The 20,686-nt window shown below is 45.2% G+C and overlaps 2 protein-coding genes across 3 annotated transcripts in view; both read right to left on the minus strand.

Moving 5' to 3' along the window:
• Positions 1–5,662, minus strand: part of Anxa7 (annexin A7) — a 28,024-nt gene extending 22,362 nt beyond the window's left edge. The window contains exon 1 of one of the 2 annotated variants that reach the window (XM_052733503.1): positions 5,319–5,662. The gene's annotated coding sequence lies outside the window, so the exon portion shown is untranslated. The remainder of the gene's footprint in view (positions 1–5,318) is intronic. The other variant, XM_052733502.1, reaches the window with a different exon arrangement.
• A 2,122-nt stretch (positions 5,663–7,784) lies between these two features.
• Mss51 (MSS51 mitochondrial translational activator) lies at positions 7,785–13,864 on the minus strand. Its single transcript, XM_052734343.1, has 6 exons — positions 12,941–13,864; positions 12,533–12,688; positions 11,860–11,984; positions 10,738–11,304; positions 9,775–9,868; positions 7,785–9,465 (listed from the first exon to the last, which is right to left on the minus strand). Exons 1-6 carry the CDS (start codon positions 13,156–13,158, stop codon positions 9,222–9,224), a joined length of 1,404 nt encoding a protein of 467 aa, XP_052590303.1. The 5' UTR covers positions 13,159–13,864; the 3' UTR covers positions 7,785–9,221.
• Between the last annotated feature and the right edge of the window lie 6,822 nt (positions 13,865–20,686).

Here is a 20,686-nt window from a genome sequence, read left to right on the forward strand (position 1 = left end):
GTTTCTCTGTGTAGCTTTGCGCCTTTCCTGGAACTCGCTTTGGAGACCAGGCTGGCCTCGAACTCACAGAGATCCGCCTGGCTCTGCCTCCCGAGTGCTGGGATTAAAGGCGTGCGCCACCACCGCCCGGCTGACCCCCTTTTTCTGAAACAGGGTCTCACACAGCAGCCGATTGAAGGAGATTTTCTCTTTTTTTTTTTTTTTTTTGGTTTTTCGAGACAGGGTTTCTCTGTGTAGCTTTGCGCCTTTCCTGGAACTCACTTGGTAGTCCAGGCTGGCCTCGAACTCTCAGAGATCCGCCTGGCTCTGCCTCCCGAGTGCTGGGATTAAAGGCGTGCGCCACCACCGCCCGGCCAGATTTTCTCCTTTTATTATGTGGTCTCTGCGGATCAAATCTGGGTTGTCAGGCGTGACAGCAAACACATTGTCTTGGTTATTTATCAACTCGATACAGGCTAGAGTCATCTAAGAAGGGGGAACCTCAACTGAGAAAATGCCATCAGACTGGTCCATAGGAAGTCTGTGGGGCATGTTCTTGACTGATGGTTGATGTGGAAGGGCCACTGTGGGCAGTGCCATCCCTGGGCAGGTGGTACTGCGCTGTGTAAGAAAGCAAAGTGAGCAAGTCGGGAGGAACAAGCCAGTAAGCAGTGTTCCTCGGCGGTTTCTGCGTCAGTCCCTCCCTTCAGGTTCCTCTGTTGAGTTCCTGCCCTGACTTCTCATGATGGACTGCTACCTGGACATGGAAGGTGAAATAAACCCGCTCCCCTCCAGTTATTTCGGTCATGGTCATTATCCCAGCAGCAGAAACTGAACTAGGCCACACCTTTACCCTCGAGCCATCTCATCGGCCTGAGAGTCTGCATGTCCAACAAAACCTCCGAGTTAATGTTTATTATCCACTGGGGCTAGGATATTTTGGCATGTCTGGGTCTATTTTCTAATTTGATAAAGTTTAAAATGTACTTTTGGTGTTTCTTCTTCCCAATGCAGACATACATGATTTCTATGTCTTTTACCTCAAGACAGCAAACGAGGAGGGGGGGTGCAGTTCAGGGTGACACACACACACACACACACACACACACACACACACACACACATGAGGAGGAGGGGTGCAGTTCAGGGGTGTAACACCCACACACGAGGAGGAGGAGGGCTGCAGTTCAGGGGTGTAACACCCACACACGAGGAAGAGGAGGAGGAGGGGTGAAGTTCAGGGGTATAACACCCACACATGAGGAGGAGGGGTGAAGTTCAGGGGTGTAACACCCACACACGAGGAGGAGGAGGGGTGAAGTTCAGGGGTGTAACACCCACACACGAGGAGGAGGGGTACAGTTCAGGGGTGTAACACCCACACACGAGGAGGAGGAGGGCTGCAGTTCAGGGGTGTAACACCCACACACGAGGAGGAGGGGTGCAGTTCAGGGGTGTAACACCCACACACGAGGAGGAGGAGGGCTGCAGTTCAGGGGTGTGACACCCACACACGAGGAGGAGGGGTGCAGTTCAGGGGTGTGACACCCACAATGCAGAGCGCCTGGTTCAGGTTCCCTGCCATCAAAAGATAACAAACCCAACTCAACTCAAGTCTTATGAAAGGTCACTCTATAATAAGTGAGTAGCCTAGGTGCTGATAAAAGTCAAGAAAAAAGCATCCAGCCTTGTGTGTGCCCAATGGAGACGGGTGTGATCGTAAGTGTGTTACTGTAGTGCCCCTTAGGACACATCCATGGGAAAGAAGCTATCGTTGAGAACAGGCAATATCAAAGTTATAAGACACTAAGAAAGACTAAGGCTGGGGAAATGGCTTGGTCTGCAGACTGTGTGCCACACATCATCAGAATCTGAATTCTGAGTCCCCAGCATCCACGGCAAAAGCCAGGTGTGGCAGGCGGCACACACCCACAACCCCAATGTTGGGGGAGGACGACAGGGTGAATCCCACAAGCTCACTGGCCAGTCTAAGCAATCGGTGAGAGTACTGAGTTCAGGGAGAGACTGACTCAAAAAATAAGATGGAGAGCAGTGGAGAAGGACATCTCCTGTCCTTCTGGCCTCTACGTGTGCACGTACACACATACAAGAAACATGAACACATACATGTGCCCACACAGAGACAGTAAGGCAATAAGAAAAATGACTCAGTCTGGTCTCAATTACTTGGAAGCCAAAGATCTGTGTATAAAAGCATGAAGAGGTTAAATTTTTTCCTTTCTTTCTTCTCTGTCCTTGATTGCTGTCAGGAGGAAGGGCCAAGGCCAAAGCTTTCAAAGGACAGTCAGGGGACCAAATGAAAGAGATCAGGATTAAAAGGGGGAAAAAAAAATCAGAAAATAAGGTGTGAAATAATGTTTAAGAAATTCTCCTTCACTCTGGACCAACAGTTAGGGAGCCTGCATGCGACCGACCTAGGCCCTCTGCATGTGTGTGACAGTTGTGTAGCTTGGTCTGTTTATAAGGCTTCTAGCAGTGAGATCAGGACCTGTCCCTGGTGCTTAGCTGGCTTTTGGGAACCTGTTCCCCATGCTGATTACCCTTGCCCAGCCTTGATGCAGGGGGAGGAGCCCGGTCCTACCTCAACTTGACGTGCCATGCTTTTGTTCAAGCCCATGGGAGGCCTGCCCCTTTCTGAATGGAGACCAGGAGGAATGGATGGGGGGAGAGGGTACATGAGGGGTAGGAGAAGAGGAGGGTGGGGAAACTGTGGTCGGTATGTAAAATAAAGGGAAAAAAATGTTAATTAAAAAAAAAGAAAAATATTCCCCTTTCTCATGAAGAAGGAGAATATATATTTTTTCTATGGGTGTAGTACACTTAGATATATATGTGTGTTCAAATGTGTGCATACATGTGCATACATGTGTCTTCTTGATCACTGTCTACTTTGTTTACTGAGGCAGGGACTCCCTCTGAACGCCATTGTTAGTCTAGCTAAAGCAGACTGTCTGGTCTCTGCCTCCTCCTGTAAGCAGGGATTACATGGGGGCTGCACACCTGCTTCGCTTTTTACTTGGGTTCCAGGGATCCAGCTGCAGCCCTCACACCTGCAGGTAAGTGTTTCCCATCAGCCATGCCTAGTCCCCCAGGCAGAACTGTCTGCACTCTTAAGAAGGTTAAAAGGCTGAGACTGTAGCTCAAAGCTAAGGAGGGAGGGACGGAGAGGGAGGAGGAAGAGGCAGCCAGAGGGAAGGAAGGAGAGGAGGGAGGGAGGGAGAGAGAGAACGAGGGGAGACCACTCTGAGGTGCTTGCTACAGAAGCCTGAAGGTCTGAGTTCAGATCCCCAGAAACTGGGCGAGGAAGCCCAAGTCTCTAACCCCAGCACCCTATGGTGAGATGGGAGGTAGGGACAGGAGAATTCCCAGAAGTTTCCAGGCCATCTAGCCTGGTGAACATGACAGGAAACAAGAGACCCACACCCAAGATTCTCCTCTGACCTCCACCATATGCACACTGTGGCGTGTGCACCAGCCTCATAAGCTTGCACACACATGCATGTACACACACAGACGAAAGACTTCTAGTTCTTCATTTTTAGCTACTTTAAGGGCCTAGAGGAATAATACCAAGATTTTCAAAACAGAACAAAAATCAATCAAGCAATCAAAGACTAGGTACTAGGATATGAAAAACTGAAACAATAATTTCTGTGCATTTTGAAGAATATTAAGTACTAGAACGAAATTCCATTTCTATATAGGTCATAGGAATACCTTCACACATGCACATTCATGTAGATATAGGCTATTCATTATACTAACGTAATACGAAGAGCTGTCAAAAAACAATGTAAACATTAAGAGACAAGTGAAACACATGAATAGTCATAAAGTGCTATTCACCTTCTAAAAATGCAGTAGCTTTAAAAATCCGTATATAAAACCAACCACCACACACGTTAAGTGAAAAAAGGCAAGGTGTCAAACTGCATAGGTAGTTGTGAGCATCTGGGTAAAGAAACAGACCCTTTTTCTTCTATCTGTAGACAATCTCACTGAAAGCTCAGAGAGATTGTCTGGGGAGAGAGCTGGGGGATAACGACAAAGCAGCTTACTTTTCAGTGCCCTTGTAGCCTCTTTAAACCCTGTTCATGGGATCACCTCAAAAGGCAGGCTTCAAAGTCTTTGTAAAAAGCTAAACAAACCCCAGCGTGACTCAACAAATTACTCAATTCTGCTCAAGTAACCGGACTCTAATGAGTGAACTAAAGCTTTTGTTTTCCCTTTTGCATTCTACGTTACAAACAACCTTTGGAAAACTTGGGAAATTCATTCTTGGTTCTCCAAACCATCTCCACCCAGTGAGTCAGCTGGTAAATGGGTGGGTCTTTCGACGGGAGTGTCCTAACTGGCAAGAGGCCTAGGAACACAAGCAGCTTGGGAGGGGGAGTGAGGGAGAGGGAGGAGGAGAAACAGGAAATGTGACTTAGGCAAGGGCCGATGCAGTTTTCCAAAGGCCGCTTCTAGGTTCCGGAAGGGCCATTTAAAGCCCTCACTGACCGGGATAAATAACGCGGAAACACGACCTGACCTCTGCGTGGGTAGGTAGCCCTCTACTCAACCGTGAGGACTGAGAGGCGGCTGAAGTTTGCAGGGGCAAAATTATTTCTTCCACCGGCTTCTAATGTTTTCCTTGTCTGACTGGTAGCTCATTAAACTTGTACTGTAATTGGGACAGATTACCTTATCAGAACGGCTCTCACCTAGCAGCAATTAGGGACTGTAATGGGCAGCAGTACGATACGCGTGCACCTCTGCACCTCGGTTTCCTCGGGCTGTTACCGGGACAACTCTGATGCGGATCAAGGACCGGGGTTTGAAATCTAGAGTGTTACTTGCTAGAATAGTTCCTAAGAATTGTAAGCCCGAGCTTACATCTCAGGCTTGTGAATTCTGTCCTAGGTGTCTTCAAGCACAGCATAAATTTCCCCTAAATTTGCTGTGTCACCAAAAAGTCTGGTCACTAGCCAGACCCGGCTCTCGGTGCTGTTCTTACTCGGCCTCCCGGGAGGCGCTTCACCAGGGGCACCCTCTGACCTCAAGCCCTCCACCTGACCGAGAGCCGGGTGCCGCTGCTCCCTGGCACCCTCACTCTGCCAAGCCTTCCCGGCCCTCCCGCACGCGGGGCAAGCCTGCCCAACCCACCCCGGCACCGGAGACGCGCCCGAGTCCCCGCCACCCGGAGGCCCAGCCCGCTGGCAACCCGAACGGGGCTTCACCACCAGGCCGGCAACGCAGGCCAGACCGCGGACTGGGGACCAGCTGACTGGCGGGCGGGCGGGAGAACCGCAAGGGGAGGGGGTGCGCGTCCTCACCTGAACCAGGGAGCGGCGTCACGGCCGGGCCCCGCTTTCCCGCAATATGGAGCCGGGGAGGGCCGGAGGGCGGGGCGCCGGGGCGGCGCGAGGATGCTGGCCGCCCGGACCGCCCCCGAGCTCGGGCGGGACCCAGCTCCCCTCAGGTGGCTCGGCGCTCTGACCACGTGCTCGGGTCTGGCGTGTCTGCCCCACCCGTGGTGGTCCTGGGAAACCGGAGGGATGCTGCTGCGGCTTCTGGTCCCTCCGGGTCGAGTGGGCGGTGCGGAGGGGCTCCGAGGGACACTGAGCTTCGGGCCCCCGAGGTATCCCGAGGACCCAGGGCGTCTGCCTCCGGTGACTAGTTAGCGGGAATTCTGGGTAGACGGAACCGGAGCTGAATTAGGCAAAACTTAAGCAGAGGGGAGTTGATCCAGGGTTCTGCTTGTTCAGGAGTGCGTTAAACTCACTCTAGAACTGAGTATTTGAGGCGCGTATATGTAAAGAACCTATAAAATGCACCGTGACGCGGTGAGTGGAGGTTAGAGGTCAACCTTTCATCTTTCTTTTTTTAAAGTATGGTCTCACTCGGACTGCTGGTCAGCTGGACAGTGAGCTCCTGGGATTGCATTCTCAGCGCTGAATTACGGGCTTGCATTTCCACATGACTGAGCTATCTCCCCAGCATGCCCTTCACTTTCACAACAAAAACATGTGTTTGCGTAGGTAGGCCTGAGCACAGCTTGGAGGAATTGGTTCTCTTCCTCTACCATGTCGTTCCCAGGGATGGAATTCAGATTTTAAGGCTTTTGAGGTAAGCACTTAGGTCAGGTGTGGAGGGAAGTGCCTTCACACCTCAGCACACTCCCAACTCCACTACAGACACTTTTTTTAAAAGTGTATATTTGTGTAATATGTATGTATTTGTGTGGACACGTGTAGAGGTCAGAGGTCAATTTGGGGGCGACATTTCTCCCTTTCCACTATGTAGGTTCTGAGAAGGCAACCATGATTTTCAACCCTGGCTGCCAGGCCCATTAACCACTGGGCTCGCTGCCCCCAAGGCACTTGACTTTCTTGATGAGATCTGAAACATAAAATTTAAAATAAGATAATCTAACTTTTCTGTTTTTATTTGTTGTGTTACAGTTCTGAGGGAAAGGTATGCTTGCAGTTGGGAGCCAAGGAATACCACAAAGTCACATTGCACGACAAACCTCGCATAAGAGATTTAATGGGAAAGGCACAGGAGGAGGGTGGCTCTCTACTCCGGTGTGAGCAGAAGGCAGGATTTATATAGGGTTTCTTGGGGGAGGGGGAGGAGGTCGAGGAGCTATCCAGGGTGGCCTGGAATTGGGGGGATTATATGGCCTGATCTAGGGGCAAGCTCAGGGATTGTTGGGATTTTGTGGCTGATCTTGGGCATTTTTTTCTGTAGGGTGGGACCTGGCTACTCTCCCTCATCCAGGGGCTGAGAAGGCCATTACAGGCCTGCTGCTAGAGTAGTCTTGAGGGTGGAGGCTGGCTGCTGGGGATCTCCAGGGGCAGCAGGGCCTACAGGGGGAGTCTGTGTGGGTGCAGAGAAAGCCACTCCTCCCTCACCGGGCTGCCCAAGTCAGCATGAATAGCCAGCGTTTGTGCCTCTGGTATAATAATCTAAGCAAACATCCAAGTTTGTGAAGATTTACTCTTGTGTTTTCTTTTACGCATGTAAGTTCTTCAGATCTGTGAGCCATGTGAAGGAATGTCTGAGGCTAGGTCTTCATATAGCTCAGGCTGGCCTCAAACTTGCTATGCAACCATGAGCTGGAGCTGATTCTTCTACCTCGACCTCCTGAGTACTGGGTCTTCTTGTCTTTAGTCCTGCTATGTAACCTGGACAGCCTCCAATTCCTGAACCTCCTGCCATACTCGCCTTGTACTGGAATTTAGGCACATTCCACAACTCAGTTTGAATTCATTTTATATCACACGAATTGGGGCTCCAACTTTATTCTTTTGCATGTGGCTGTCCAATTATCCCAGCAACATTTGTTGAAAAGTCTGTCCTTCAGTCTGTCCTACAGAGCTCTCCCTGCCTCTGCCAACCTGGTCTACAGAGTGAGTTCCAGGACAGCCGAGGCTATACAGTGAAACCTGTCTCAAAAAACAAAAACAACAAAAAAGAGTACATATGTCTGTTGGGGGAAACAGAGTTATGGTCATGGCAAGGCTCTAAGAATGAACAGCTGTGGATTTCCTAATCCTGGGAATGATAAGGACATGATGCAGTCCAAACAGATATCTGATGCTAATCATTCCCTTGGCAAGAAAGAATACTCTAATTTTAAGGTCTTTTGTTCAGGTGTGTAGCAGGAGTCTTAAAAGTTCTTATTAATAAAATCAAACCTGGAGCCAGGTATTGGGGTGAACACTGGATGATCAGAGAGACAGAACAAGTCACAGCTACCTCACCTCGCCAGTTCCTCAGCTGATCCTGTTTCCTCAGGCTGGAAGCCTCCAAATCCTCATCCGAATGGTTCTCAGCTGAACTGCTGCTCAAAACCCTGAAAGCTTATCCAGCCAAATGCTTCTAGTTCCTGCTCCTCACACCTTATATATCTTTCTGCCTTCTACCACCATTCCCTGGGATTAAAGGCTCACTCCCTGGGATTAAAGGCGTGAGTCACCATGCCTGGCTGTTTCCAATGTGGCCTTGAACTCAGAGATCCCAGATGGATTTCTGCCTCTGGAATGCTAGGATTAAAGGCGTGAGTGCCAACATTTTCTAGCCTAAGTATCTTGTGGTGGTATTGTGTTCCCCCAAAATATTGTGTACCCTAATAAATTTATATCGGGCCAGAGAACAGAAAAGCCACTAGATACTTAGGATAGGCAGTGGTAGCACACACCTTTAATCCTAGCATTCCAGAGGCAGAAATCCATGTGTTCAAGGATACAGCCAAGCATGGTGACTCACGCCTTTAATCCCAGAAAGCAGCCTTTAATCCCAGGGAATGGTGGTAGAAAGCAGAAAGGAATATAAGGCGTGAGGACCAGAAACTAGAAGCTTTTTAGCTGGTTAAGCTTCAGGCTTTCGAGCAGCAGTTCAGCTGAGAACCATTGGGATGAGGACACAGAAGCTTCCAGTCTGAGGAAACAGGATCAGCTGAGGAGTTGGTGAGGTGAGGAAGCTGTGGCTTGTTCTGTCTTCTGATCTTCCAGTGTTCACCCCAATACCTGGCTCAGGTTTGATTTTATTAATAAGAACTTTTAAGATTCCTGCTACAATATCTAGTGGTTTTTCTGTTCTCTGACCCCAGATAAATTTATTAGGGTACACAATATTTTGGGGAACACAATACCACCACACAGGTGAGTCGTATTTGACAGCAAATAGAAAACAAGTGACTTAAGAAGCCCCAACATTACCCAGGTGCAGTGGCAAACGCATATATAGTTCCAGCTTTGTTGGAGGCTGTGACATTCATTCTCTCTCTCTCTCTCTCTCTCTCTCTCTCTCTCTCTCTCTCTCTCTCTCTCTCTCTCTCTCTCACACACACACACACACACACACACACACACACACACACACAGAGGTGTGTGCATGTGCCTACCTATAGCTAACTTTTTAGATATAGGCTAAATCAAACTTGTATAGGCCTGTAACCCCCCTTGTGAGGCTGAGGCAGATGTTGGTACATTCAATGCCACTCAAACAATTACAAAAGAGGGCTAGGAGTGTAACTCAGTGGTAAACAAAGCCCTGGGTTCGATTACCAGGACTAGGGGAAAAACCAGAAAGGAGTCATGTCATACTGAGTTCTCATTGGTTTAGAATCTTTACTTGGACTGTGAATAAGATTTAGCATTCAGTAGGTTTCAAAGCTGGCAACAACTGGACATCAACAGGGTGATTTGATGAAGCTTCTATTTTCCAGGCATTCAGTTAGGATTTGGTTCAAATATTGAAAAATCATCTGCTTTTTCTTCTAACTGCTTCTTATCTAGTTGGCAGGAGGAACTTCCAAGAAACATGATGTAGTAGGCACTGCTGTACACTGGCTGCTTATTGGGGTTAGAATAGACCTGTTCAGGTTTCAGGGATGCGAAAGGATTAGCCCCACAAGCAATGATGTGTGTATCCAAGTTCACCAGAATCTGCAAAGAGGCTTCCAATTCCTGTTGGCTGGGGAAGAGAGAAGGAAAATCTCTCTAGTAATTATGAGGGAGTATAAATTGCTCAAGTGCATGGCAATTCATGATCCCAAAATTTTTCTAGAGATGTACTAGGCAAGGATTATTTTTCCCTCTCAAATGTCTCACCAAATTCCAGATTATGTAATAAAGGACTGTTCCCAGAAATTTGTTTTAGAGCCTCATGCAGGAAGAAAGGACACCTTCCTAAGACAGATGGGCAAGGGGAATCAAAATGGGTTCATCTGTGTATAGGAAAAAGTGAGTCAGGAAAGGATCACAAATAGAAATAGGTAAAAACCTGTAAACAGTAATCAACGTTGGGATCACATAGTCACGAAGTAGCAGCAGGGTAGGTAGCCAAGCTTCCATCAAGACTGGGGAGGCATGGAAACCTGAAGAACAAGAATGGAAATGTGAAGAGATGGGAGAAAGGCTGAGGTATATCCCAAGAGCATGACAGTCCTTTGATTTTTATCTACTCAACAACTTCATGTTGTTCATCCCCAGTTCTTACCATCAGGAGCTACCCAAGTTCTTCCATAAAAGATTGTGAACCAAGATAGTATGTATGGGGAATGATCAACCAAGCTCGACATTATACTGTATTTAATGAGGATCAAGAGAAATGAATAAGGACCAAATGAAAACAGATCTAAGTTGTCATGGCTAGTTTAATGTCAACTTGACACAAGCTAGAGTCATCTGAAAAGAAGGAACCTCAACTGAGAAAATGCCTCTATAAGATCAGGCTGTAAGGCATTTTCTTAATTAGTGATGGATGGGGGAAGGCTCAGTCCATTGTTGGTGGGGCCATCCCTGGGTGGGTGGTCATAGATTCTATAAGAAAGCAGGCTGAGCAAGCCTTGGGGAGCAAGCCAGTAAGCAACACCCTTCCTGACTCCTGCCCTGCTTGAAACCCCCCACCTGCCCCCCAACAGGGTTTCTCTGTGTAGTTTTGGTGCCTGTCCTGGAACTTGCTCTGTAGACCAGGCTGGCCTTGACTCACAAGAGATCCGCCTGCCTCTGCCTCCTGAGTGCTGGGATTAAAGACATGTGCGCCACCACCGCCTGGCTGCCTGCTTGAATTTCTGTTCTGACTTCCTTCAGTGATAGAAGTATAAGCTGAATAAACTCTTTCCTCCCCAACTTTCTTTTGGTCATAGTGTTTCATCACAGCAATAGAAACCCTAACTAAAACATAATAAGTGCAGGGTAGAAAATTATCAGCTCCTCAGTATTTCTCTGAATGAATAGCTCTTACCTGGATGGAATGCAGCCACCAAATCTGGATGGGCTAGATTCCCAGTCTCTATCTGCTCCTCCCAGAAGTCATGATACAGAGCCTTGTAGCCACTAAGCTGAATTGTTCCAGGCTCCAGGGGTATAGGCGAGGAACTCTGTAACAGGTTAGTGCCCACATCCACACCCACCATGATCACACGGAGGCCAAGGTGTTCAGGAAACATGTAGCCAAGCTCATCATAATCTCCAGAACGAATGAGGAATGTCTCCACATGGGAAGCACCAACTACATGCAATGTGATTCCCCCAGTCTTCCCAACATCTAGGGCCAGAGTCCGAAGCCCTAGGCCCAGGGTCAAAGGCCGTGACAAAGCATCTGTCATCAACCGCTTCAAAGAGCTGTGCAGAACATCTGGTTCTGGTTGTGGCCTTCCTAGATTGGCCCAAAGCATGGTCATAGCACGGCTATCTAGAACAGCATTCAGTGTAGCCTCTAGCTGTAAACCCCTCATAGAAAACCAGGTATCCCAATCATGTATCTCTTCCGCCGGCCATGGCCAAGGTCCCGAGGGTAGGACAAAATCACCTGTAGGGGAGGAGAAAGTGAACGGGGCTGGAAAGAAGAGGGCACACTGCGTTTGGAAAGGACCCGAGTTCAGTTCCCAGCAGCCAAATTGAGGGGCTCACAACTGTCTGTAATTCCAACTCTAGGGGATTCCATGCCTTCTTCCAGCCTTGAGGGGTACTGTACTTACGTGCACAAACTGAAATACCCATAATTTAAAAAATATTAAACAGCAAATCCTTCCTTGGCTTCAAAATTCCCTCCTCAATAATTCATATTTATTCTGCAACCAGTAACTACAAGTATCCCCATTCCTTGCTACAGTTTATTTTTTTCTAACTACAACCAACAATTATCACTAAGATACAGTTTTCTTTCTTTTTTTTTTTTTTTTTTTTGGTTTTTCGAGACAGGATTTCTCTGTGTAGTGTTGCGCCTTTCCTGGAACTCACTCTGTAGTCCAGGCTGGCCTTGAACTCACAGAGATCCGCCTGGCTCTGCCTCCCGAGTGCTGGGATTAAAGGCGTGCGCCACCACTGCCCGGCAAGATACAGTTTTCTAATACCCCTATTCTACCTGTGACCAGAAGCCATTCCATGACGCGATCCACAGCCACAAGACGGAGCACTTGACAAACCTTCCTGTGTGCTGGCCAATCTGACCTCTGACACTCTGTATCACAGTAATAGACATTTCTGCACCTGAGAGAATGAACCAAAGAAACACATCCCTGTATCAGAAAGGTAACTGCACGTGTCCAGGGAAGGAGACCAAATACTGCACCTTCAAAGAAAGGCCAATGCACAGGTGAGGATGGTGTGGAGAAAAATGACAGGTAGCAATGCCAACGCGGGAGCCACATTGGCAGGTGAAGCAACAGGCATTAGGAGTGCAATTCTCAGACAGAGTGCTGCCCCAGCTCCACCTGTCTAAAACTTAAGTTTTTCACTTCTTTCAGGAAAAAAAAAAAAGACTCTGTTGATGCTTTCTCAGGTGTGACCACCTCAACCTTCTCAGAACAAATGTGATCTTACCCTATGTGTACTCAGGAAGAAAGCAGAGTGTCTGCTATTTCATCTCCCACAACACCAAAAATAAACAGGATAAAAACTGGGGCCACACAAAATGAGAAACTATTAATTCTGAAAGCAAACCAAACATAAAAAAAACCTTAGGGTTGGTCCTCTTGGAATGAGGACTTAGCATAGGGTTATTTCTGAAAGTTCCCCACTAGCATCCCACAAGTCACCTCTTACAGTGCCGGAGAACCTTGTGATCTGAAAGGTTAAAAGGGAGTGCTTTACAGGAAGCACAGAATCGGAACGTGTCCTCCATCCTCTGGAACATTTCTTGTGGACACCGAAATCCAAAGCTGCATACTGGGGTTCCCCCATCTACCACCAACCTGTAGAGATAGTACGAGAGAAAGGCAATAGGGAAGAGCATCTCCCCAAGCTCTTCTGTGCTTTCCCCACCTTGTATAGATTTTTCTATGATCTAAAATGTATCCCACTCCCATTTTTCTTAAGCAATTATGTTTCTTCTATACTAATATAACTGACAAAGGTCAGAATGAGAAAATTCCCAATTATACTTTTCCATCTTCTGATATGCCGGTACCAGACACTGAGCCCCTTCCCACAAACTGGTCACTCACTTGTATTCTTCATAGCTCTTCATGTTCAGCTTTTGAAGGATCAACTGGGACAGACCTGGTACATTATTGTCCAAGGAAATAAAGCCAAGAGCATCAATGCTAGGGTTAGGTTTTGAGAGGGTTGGAGGTTCCGCAGACACTTCTGTGGGTGGGATTACAACCATAGGAGTCACTGGTCGGGGTTTCTTGTGCTTTCGCCGCTGTGAACGTGGAGCCATGTCCAAAGAACTTGGGGACCAGATGCTAAACAGGAATTTGATAAAATAAACGTGTGTTTTCAGATGCCTGGCCTTTTACTTCACACTCAAGTCTCTGAGGCCTGGCTATGAGAAAATTTATTAGTTATAGGTTACTTACTGCTATAAGCAGTTACAAAAAATAGAGACCACTGGGCACATGGTGGCTCACTTCTATAATACTAGTATTCCCACTCACTTCTGTAATACTAGTATTCCCACTCACTCCTGTAATACTAGTATTCCCACTCACTCCTGTAATACTAGTATTCCCACTCACTTCTATAATACTCGTATTCCCACTCACTTCTATAATACTAGTATTCCCACTCACTCCTGTAATACTAGTATTCCCACTCACTTCTGTAATACCAGTATTCCCACTCACTTCTGTAATACTAGTATTCCCACTCACTTCTATAATACTAGTATTCCCACTCACTCCTGTAATACTAGTATTCCCACTCACTCCTGTAATACCAGTATTCCCACTCACTTCTATAATACTAGTATTCCCACTCACTTCTGTAATACCAGTATTCCCACTCACTTCTATAATACTAGTATTCCCACTCACTTCTGTAATACCAGTATTCCCACTCACTTCTATAATACTAGTATTCCCACTCACTTCTATAATACTAGTATTCCCACTCACTTCTGTAATACCAGTATTCCCACTCACTTCTGTAATACCAGTATTCCCACTCACTTCTGTAATACTAGTATTCCCACTCACTTCTATAATACTAGTATTCCCACTCACTCCTGTAATACTAGTATTCCCACTCACTCCTGTAATACTAGTATTCCCACTCACTTCTGTAATACCAGTATTCCCACTCACTTCTGTAATACTAGTATTCCCACTCACTTCTATAATACTAGTATTCCCACTCACTTCTATAATACTCGTATTCCCACTCACTTCTGTAATACTAGTATTCCCACTCACTTCTGTAATACCAGTATTCCCACTCACTTCTGTAATACCAGTATTCCGTAAGCTAAGGAATACACAGTGTTCCAGGTCAACTTGGGCTGCATAGCAAGACCCTCTCTCAAACAAAAATGAAAACAAAAACATGAGAATTACATACAATATGATTTATGCATGTGTGTGATATATGAAGCTCTATATACAGGTAAGTAAATATACAAAACCCTTAAAGAAGCAGTGGGTAGGAACTGGGTTGATGAAAATAGCCCCTAGACTTGTCTACATTGGACTTTTGGGGGAAGTGGGAGGGGACAGGTCATATAGACCAGGATGGTCCTTAACTCATTATGTTGCCGAGGATGACTTTGAACTCCTGATCCTCTGGCTCCATTTCTCAAGTGCTAGGACCACATCTGTGAATGCTAGGTAAGCACTATATTATGTGAACTACACCCCCAGCCTCTTTTATAAAAATAATATATTCATGTAGTGGATAACCATTCTATCTATGACCTTGGAGCACCACCCCTAGAGATGTAGTAGGTTAACTGTCTTATCTATGACCTTGAAGTACCTGCCCCAGGGTATGTCTCGGGCTACCCTTAAGACCCTGTAGTGAGTCTTCCTCCCTAATAAATTCCTTTACCCTTTAAACAGACTCTGTGGATTTCTCGTAATTAATATATTAAACACATAGAATCTTTTGTAATTTGTTTTGAAGCAGATTCTTATGTAGCCCAGCTGTGTGCCACCCTCTCTGTCTCAGCACACACACTGCTAAATTAACTTTAAAAAGAAGAAAAAGCAACATAAGTTTTTGTCTATCCAAAGTTAATAGCAGATGGAAAACCGGCTAACCTCACCTAGTTTGGAGACAAGACATAAATCTTCAGCATCAGCCTGTTTTGCTGGCTCTCCTCTCCACCCTGTAGTGCTCTGGCTGCCCTGGCACCCTATCTGCTCTTCCCTGAGCTCCTTCTAACTAGTGCTGTGGATCTAGTCACCATCATGATCATCCACTAGGACCTCACCGGCATGACACACTGTTCTATGACACAGGCATGGAGGGCAAAGTGGTCAGTGGGATAAGAGGTAACACTGTGGAGGCACACGCCTTTAATCCCAGCACTCGGGAGGCAGAGCCAGGCAGATCTCTGTGAGTTCGAGGCCAGCCTGGTCTACAGAGGGAGATCCAGGACAGGCACCAAAGCTACACAGAAACACCCTGTCTCGAAAAACCTTTAAAAAAAAAGGTAACACTGAAGGTCCGAGAGAAAGGTATTTAAAGCACTGTAATCACTGATGTTGACAGTCACGAACCAGCTTCATCAAGAGTCTACAAGAAGTACATCAAAGAATATACGAAATTACTCAAAAGCAAATGAGAAGAACACAGACCAGAAACTGTAAAATCTTTGTGACAGGGATGCAGAACAGTTAAGCATATCTAGGCCAACTTAAGTAACTACCAGTTTTTTACTGGGAACATAGGAATCAAAATGGCATGGTTTCAGTCCTAACATAAAGATCAGGTGTGACTCTAGATAGGATTTTCTTTAATGATGGTTTAAAAATAGAAATTGTTAACAAACTGGGATCTGTTGCCTGCCATAATATCTGGCTGATGCTTGTCCTCCAAACAATACCAGGACTTAAGATAAATGGGACTAATATTATCTTGAACTTTTAAAGAACTAATTTTAGCAGGGCGGTGGCGGCGCATGCCTTTAATCCCAGCACGTAGGAGGCAGAGGCAGGTGGATCTTTGTGAGTTCGAGGCCAGCCTGGTCTACAGAGCGAGATCCAGGAAAGGCGCAAAGCTACACAGAGAAACCCTGTCTTGAAAAACAAAACAAAAGAACTTATTTTACATGTCTGTGTATAGATGTAGACGCATGCATACTGCGATGTGTATGTGGGATGTTGAGAACAACTTGTGGAGTCTTTTCTGGCCTTCCACCTCATTTGAGGCAGGATCTCTCCTTATATGCCTCACTGTACGATCCAGGCTAGGGCGCCCACAACTGTTCAGGCAATTCTCCTGTCACTACCTCCCATCTTGGCCTAAGAGCAAGGAACTATGGATGTGTGATTGGGCTTTTCTTTTTTTTTCCTTTTCTTTTTATTTTAGGGGGTGCGTATCTCTGTGTAAGTTTGGCACCTGTCCTGGATCTCGCTCTGTAGACCAGGCTGGCATCGAAGTCACAGAGATCTATCTGCCTGGCTCTGCCTCCTGAGTGCTGGGATTAAAGGCGTGTGCCACTCGGCTCATGATTAGGCTTATCATTTGGATTCCAGGGTTAGGATTCAGGTCATTAAGCTTGCTGGGCAAGCACTGTTACCCACTGAGCTACTTCAACTCTGGGCTGACGTTTCTTTAGAAGATTAATCTTTATGTTTGTAAGTGATTTTCCTGCACATTTGTGTGTTGTGTGCACGCCGGGTGTTGCGGAGATCAGAATAGGGCGTCACATTCTTAGAACTAGAGTTACAGACAGTTTGAGCTACCATGTGGGTGCTGAGAACCAAACCGAGGTCCTCGAGAAGAACAGCAGGTAAGTGTTGCTGAGCCATCTCTCCACCTGTTCTTTTTTTTTTAAGATTGATTGATTGATTGATTGATTATGTATACAGTGTGCCTGTGTGTCAGAAGAGGGCACCAGATCTCACTATTGATGGTTGTGAGCCACCATGTGGTTGCTGGGAATTAAACTCAGGACCTCTGGAAGATCAGTCAGTACTCTTAACCTCTGAGCCATCTCTCCAGCCCCCCTGTTTTTTTGTTTGCTTTTTTTTAAACCATAATTCATTTGGAGTAGAGGCATTGGTTTTGTATTTTAAGTTGTTTTTAAATTTTATTTTTTTTTTAACAAAGAAAAAACAGTATGCCCAGCAAGGTGGCTCAGTAAGTAGAGATGCTTGCTGTCAAGATTGACAACTGGAGTTTGACCCTGGGAACCCATGTGATCAGAGTAAAATCAATTTCTGAAAGGTGTTCTGTGACTTCTGTGCATATGCGTGCATGTACATGCATAGGCACACACATAAATAAATGTAATTAAAACCATTTTTTTTTCAAAGAACAAAGTAGTCAGGTGTGGTACTGCATGCATCATAATTCCAGGATCCAGGAAGCAATGACAGACAGATCTCTGTGAATTTTAGGCCAGCCTGGTCTATACAGCAAGCTGCAGGACAGTTAGGGCTACACAATGAGATTCTGTTCCAACAGCAACAACAAAACCAAACTTATAAGTTAACCAAAAATAAAGTGCATTTATTTGCTTGAAAAAAATTGTAAGCAATAAACTTAAGAAATATACAGTAAGTTCAATACAAAATGAGCACCAGAAAGGCAAAAATAGAGTAAAAGCAGGGGCTAGAGAGATTGCTTGGTGGTTAAGAGCATTGGCTGCTCTTTCAGAGAATCTGGGTTCAATTCCCAGAACCCACATGGCAGCTCACAACTGTCTGTAACTCCAAAGGATCCAACACCTTCATCCAAACACACATGCAGGCAAAACATCAATGCATGTGAAATAAAAATAAATCATGGGGCTGGAGAGATGGCTCAGAGGTTAAGAGCACTGACTGCTCTTCGAGGTCCCGAGTTCAAGTCCCAGCAACCACATGGTGGCTTACAACCATCTATAATGAGATCTGGTGCCCTCTTCTGATGTGCAGACATACATAGAAACAGAACACTGTATACATAAAAAATAAATCTTTAAAAAAAATAAATAAATCGTGTGTGTGTGTGTGTGTGTGTGTGTGTGTGTGTGTGTGTGTGTATTTGCTTACTTCAGCAGGACACATACTAAAAATTGGAATGGTAAATGCTAATTTAAAAATGACTTTACGAGCAAGAGGTGGTGGCACACACTTGGGAGGCAGAGCCAGGAGGATCTCTGTGAATTCGAGGTCAGCCTGGTCTACAGAGTGAGTTCTAGGACAGGCACCCAAAACTACACAGAGAAACCCTGTCTCAAAAAAAATTAATAAAACATACAAATTTTGAAGTAAAATCAAGGCCATATCCATCCACTAGTCTAGTTGGGACTCTGGGACACCCAAGTTTCTCTTCTTGTCTTTTCTTTTACCTGTGCCTAGACACAAGAGGTCATACTGGAAAAAATTAAAACTTCCACTCATCCAATGTATATTTATTGATAAACAGGTAAAATCACTTGTAAAATACTACAGGGAAACAAATATGAAAACATATGTATTTCTGTTGGGCATGGTGCCTGTGATCTCAGTAGAAGGCTTAGGCAAGAGTATCACAAGTCTGAGATCAGTTTGGGTTATAACAAAGAAACCCTGTCAACTGAAAACAGGAAAAAACTTAAGCAAGTCATCTAAATGGGGGTATAAAGTACTATGAAATCTTCTAGAAAGCACTGTGGGAGAGCAGAAGACAGTCTCCATAGTAAATAAGTAATGGACGACTTCATGAAACAGAGATTAGTTTTGGAACTGATCTTGAAAGATGGGAATACTCTGAATGCATGCAGACAGGGAAAAGGACTTTTTAATACAAAGAAAAGAATGACTGTAGAAATACTGACAGGAATAATCTGAGAACTAATGAAAAAATGACTTGAGATACCATCAACAGTGTGAAATAACCCAAAGAATTAGAGGAAATATTTCTATGTTACACACTCATAAGGAGATTTAATATGTAGAGTATATAAAAAAAACTCTTGCCAGCCATGGTGGCACATACCTTTGATTCCAGCACTCAGAAGGCAGAGGCAAGCAGATCTCTGTGAGTTCCAGGCCAGCCTGGTCTATACTGCCAGAGTTCCAGGACAGGGCCACACAGTGAGCCCTTGTCTCAAAACAACATCCAACTCCTATGAACAACAGATGACAAACAACCTAACTAAAAATAGGCAAATTATACTTAAGTTGATGTTGAAGCCCTACAGCTGAAGATAATACATATGTTGGATACAAGACATATAGTACTGATTAGGAATTTTTCTCTCTGCCAGCTAGCTTTCATAGTCCCAGAGGTGCTATGCGGTCTGTGGGGGGAGAAAAAACATTAATGGCCTTACCCAGTGTTAGGCTCTAATTGCTAAAATTATAAGATGTGCTCACTCAAGGTAAAATGATGGCCTGACCATTATGGAGGAACCAACTGCTTTTTGATTGTATTTGAGGCCAGCTCCACAAGAAGGAATTTCATGCTTGGTACTGTAAACCTAGTCAAAAGCCCGAGTGGGGAATTCATAGGATGTAGGGGAAACCTAGTATTGCTATTTTGCTAAATTCCCACGTTGTCAAACTGCTTTCTAAATGTTTGCATTTATTCCCATAGATTTGTACTGCTCTGATCCCTGGTTAGAGAAACTTCTTTTCGCAATGCACAGTAGTTAATGGAGAAACTCATAACTGGTTTAAGTGCTAAGAATACGTGACCTTGAGTGCCCAGGCCTAAATGGGAAAACTGTCATCTGTACCACACACTAACCCACCAAGATTCAGGGAACACTGGATGGGGAAAGGAGTGGGAGGGGATGTAAAAGCTGGAAGATGGGGAGGAATGCCATAAAATTGCTGTCTCTTGGACATGACATGGTGTTGTAGTCATAAAATTATAGATTGTGGTCCCCTGCACAAGATCAACGGAAGATCAAGCTAGGCAAAATTCTAGCATGTATGGGAAGAAGTTCAGGAGGTCTGATTCCTAACTGATTGGAGTGTGGTCACTGGAAGTTTACTCATGTTCCAATGCATGGCTCCACACCCAAACATATACAGGTCTCAACGGGTTATATTAAAAAGAAATGAATTTGGGAGTGGGCCATGTTGTATGTGTGTGTGTATGTTGTATGTGTGTGTGTGCGTGGAGGGTTCAGGAGAAGTTGAGGGAAAGAATGAGAGGTACATCTGATCAAAATATATTATATATATGCCTAAAATTCTCAAAAATTAAAAAAATGCAGGGCTGGAGAGATGGCTCAATGGTTAAGAGCACTGGCTCTAGAGGTCCTGAGTTCAATTCCCAGCAACCACATGGTGGTTCACAACCACCTGTAATGAGATCTGGTGCCCTCTTCTGGCCTACAAGGACACATGCAGACAGAACACTGTTATGTATAATAAATAAATAAATCTTTTAAAAAAATAAAAAATAAAAATGCATTAAAAAGAGAAGATATTTAAGTAGATTATTTTTCCAAAGAATAGTTGCAAATGGAACATAAACAGAAGAAAACATGTTCACTGGTCATTAAGGAATTACCAATCAGAACTATAATAAAATATCTTTTCATCCACCCATAAAGATGGCTCTCAAAAGAGAAATGAAAAAAGGGGGCCATGTATAACTCGCACCTATAATCTCAATATTTCAGAGGCAGGAGGACTAACACAAATTCTAGACCAGACTAGACTACACAGTGATTTTAAGGCTAGTCAGGAATACAGTGTCTCACAAAACGAAAAGAAAGAAGGAAGGAAAAAAGTAGTATAACATAGAATTACTACAGGATACAGCAATTCATGGGTATGCACCTGCAAATAACTGAAAATGGTTACCTAATACTTTTTTATATG

The sequence above is a fragment of the Peromyscus californicus genome, unplaced genomic scaffold (genome assembly GCF_007827085.1).
Source record: "Peromyscus californicus insignis strain IS unplaced genomic scaffold, ASM782708v3 Scaffold_12__1_contigs__length_115047231, whole genome shotgun sequence".
Taxonomy (NCBI): domain Eukaryota; kingdom Metazoa; phylum Chordata; class Mammalia; order Rodentia; family Cricetidae; genus Peromyscus; species Peromyscus californicus.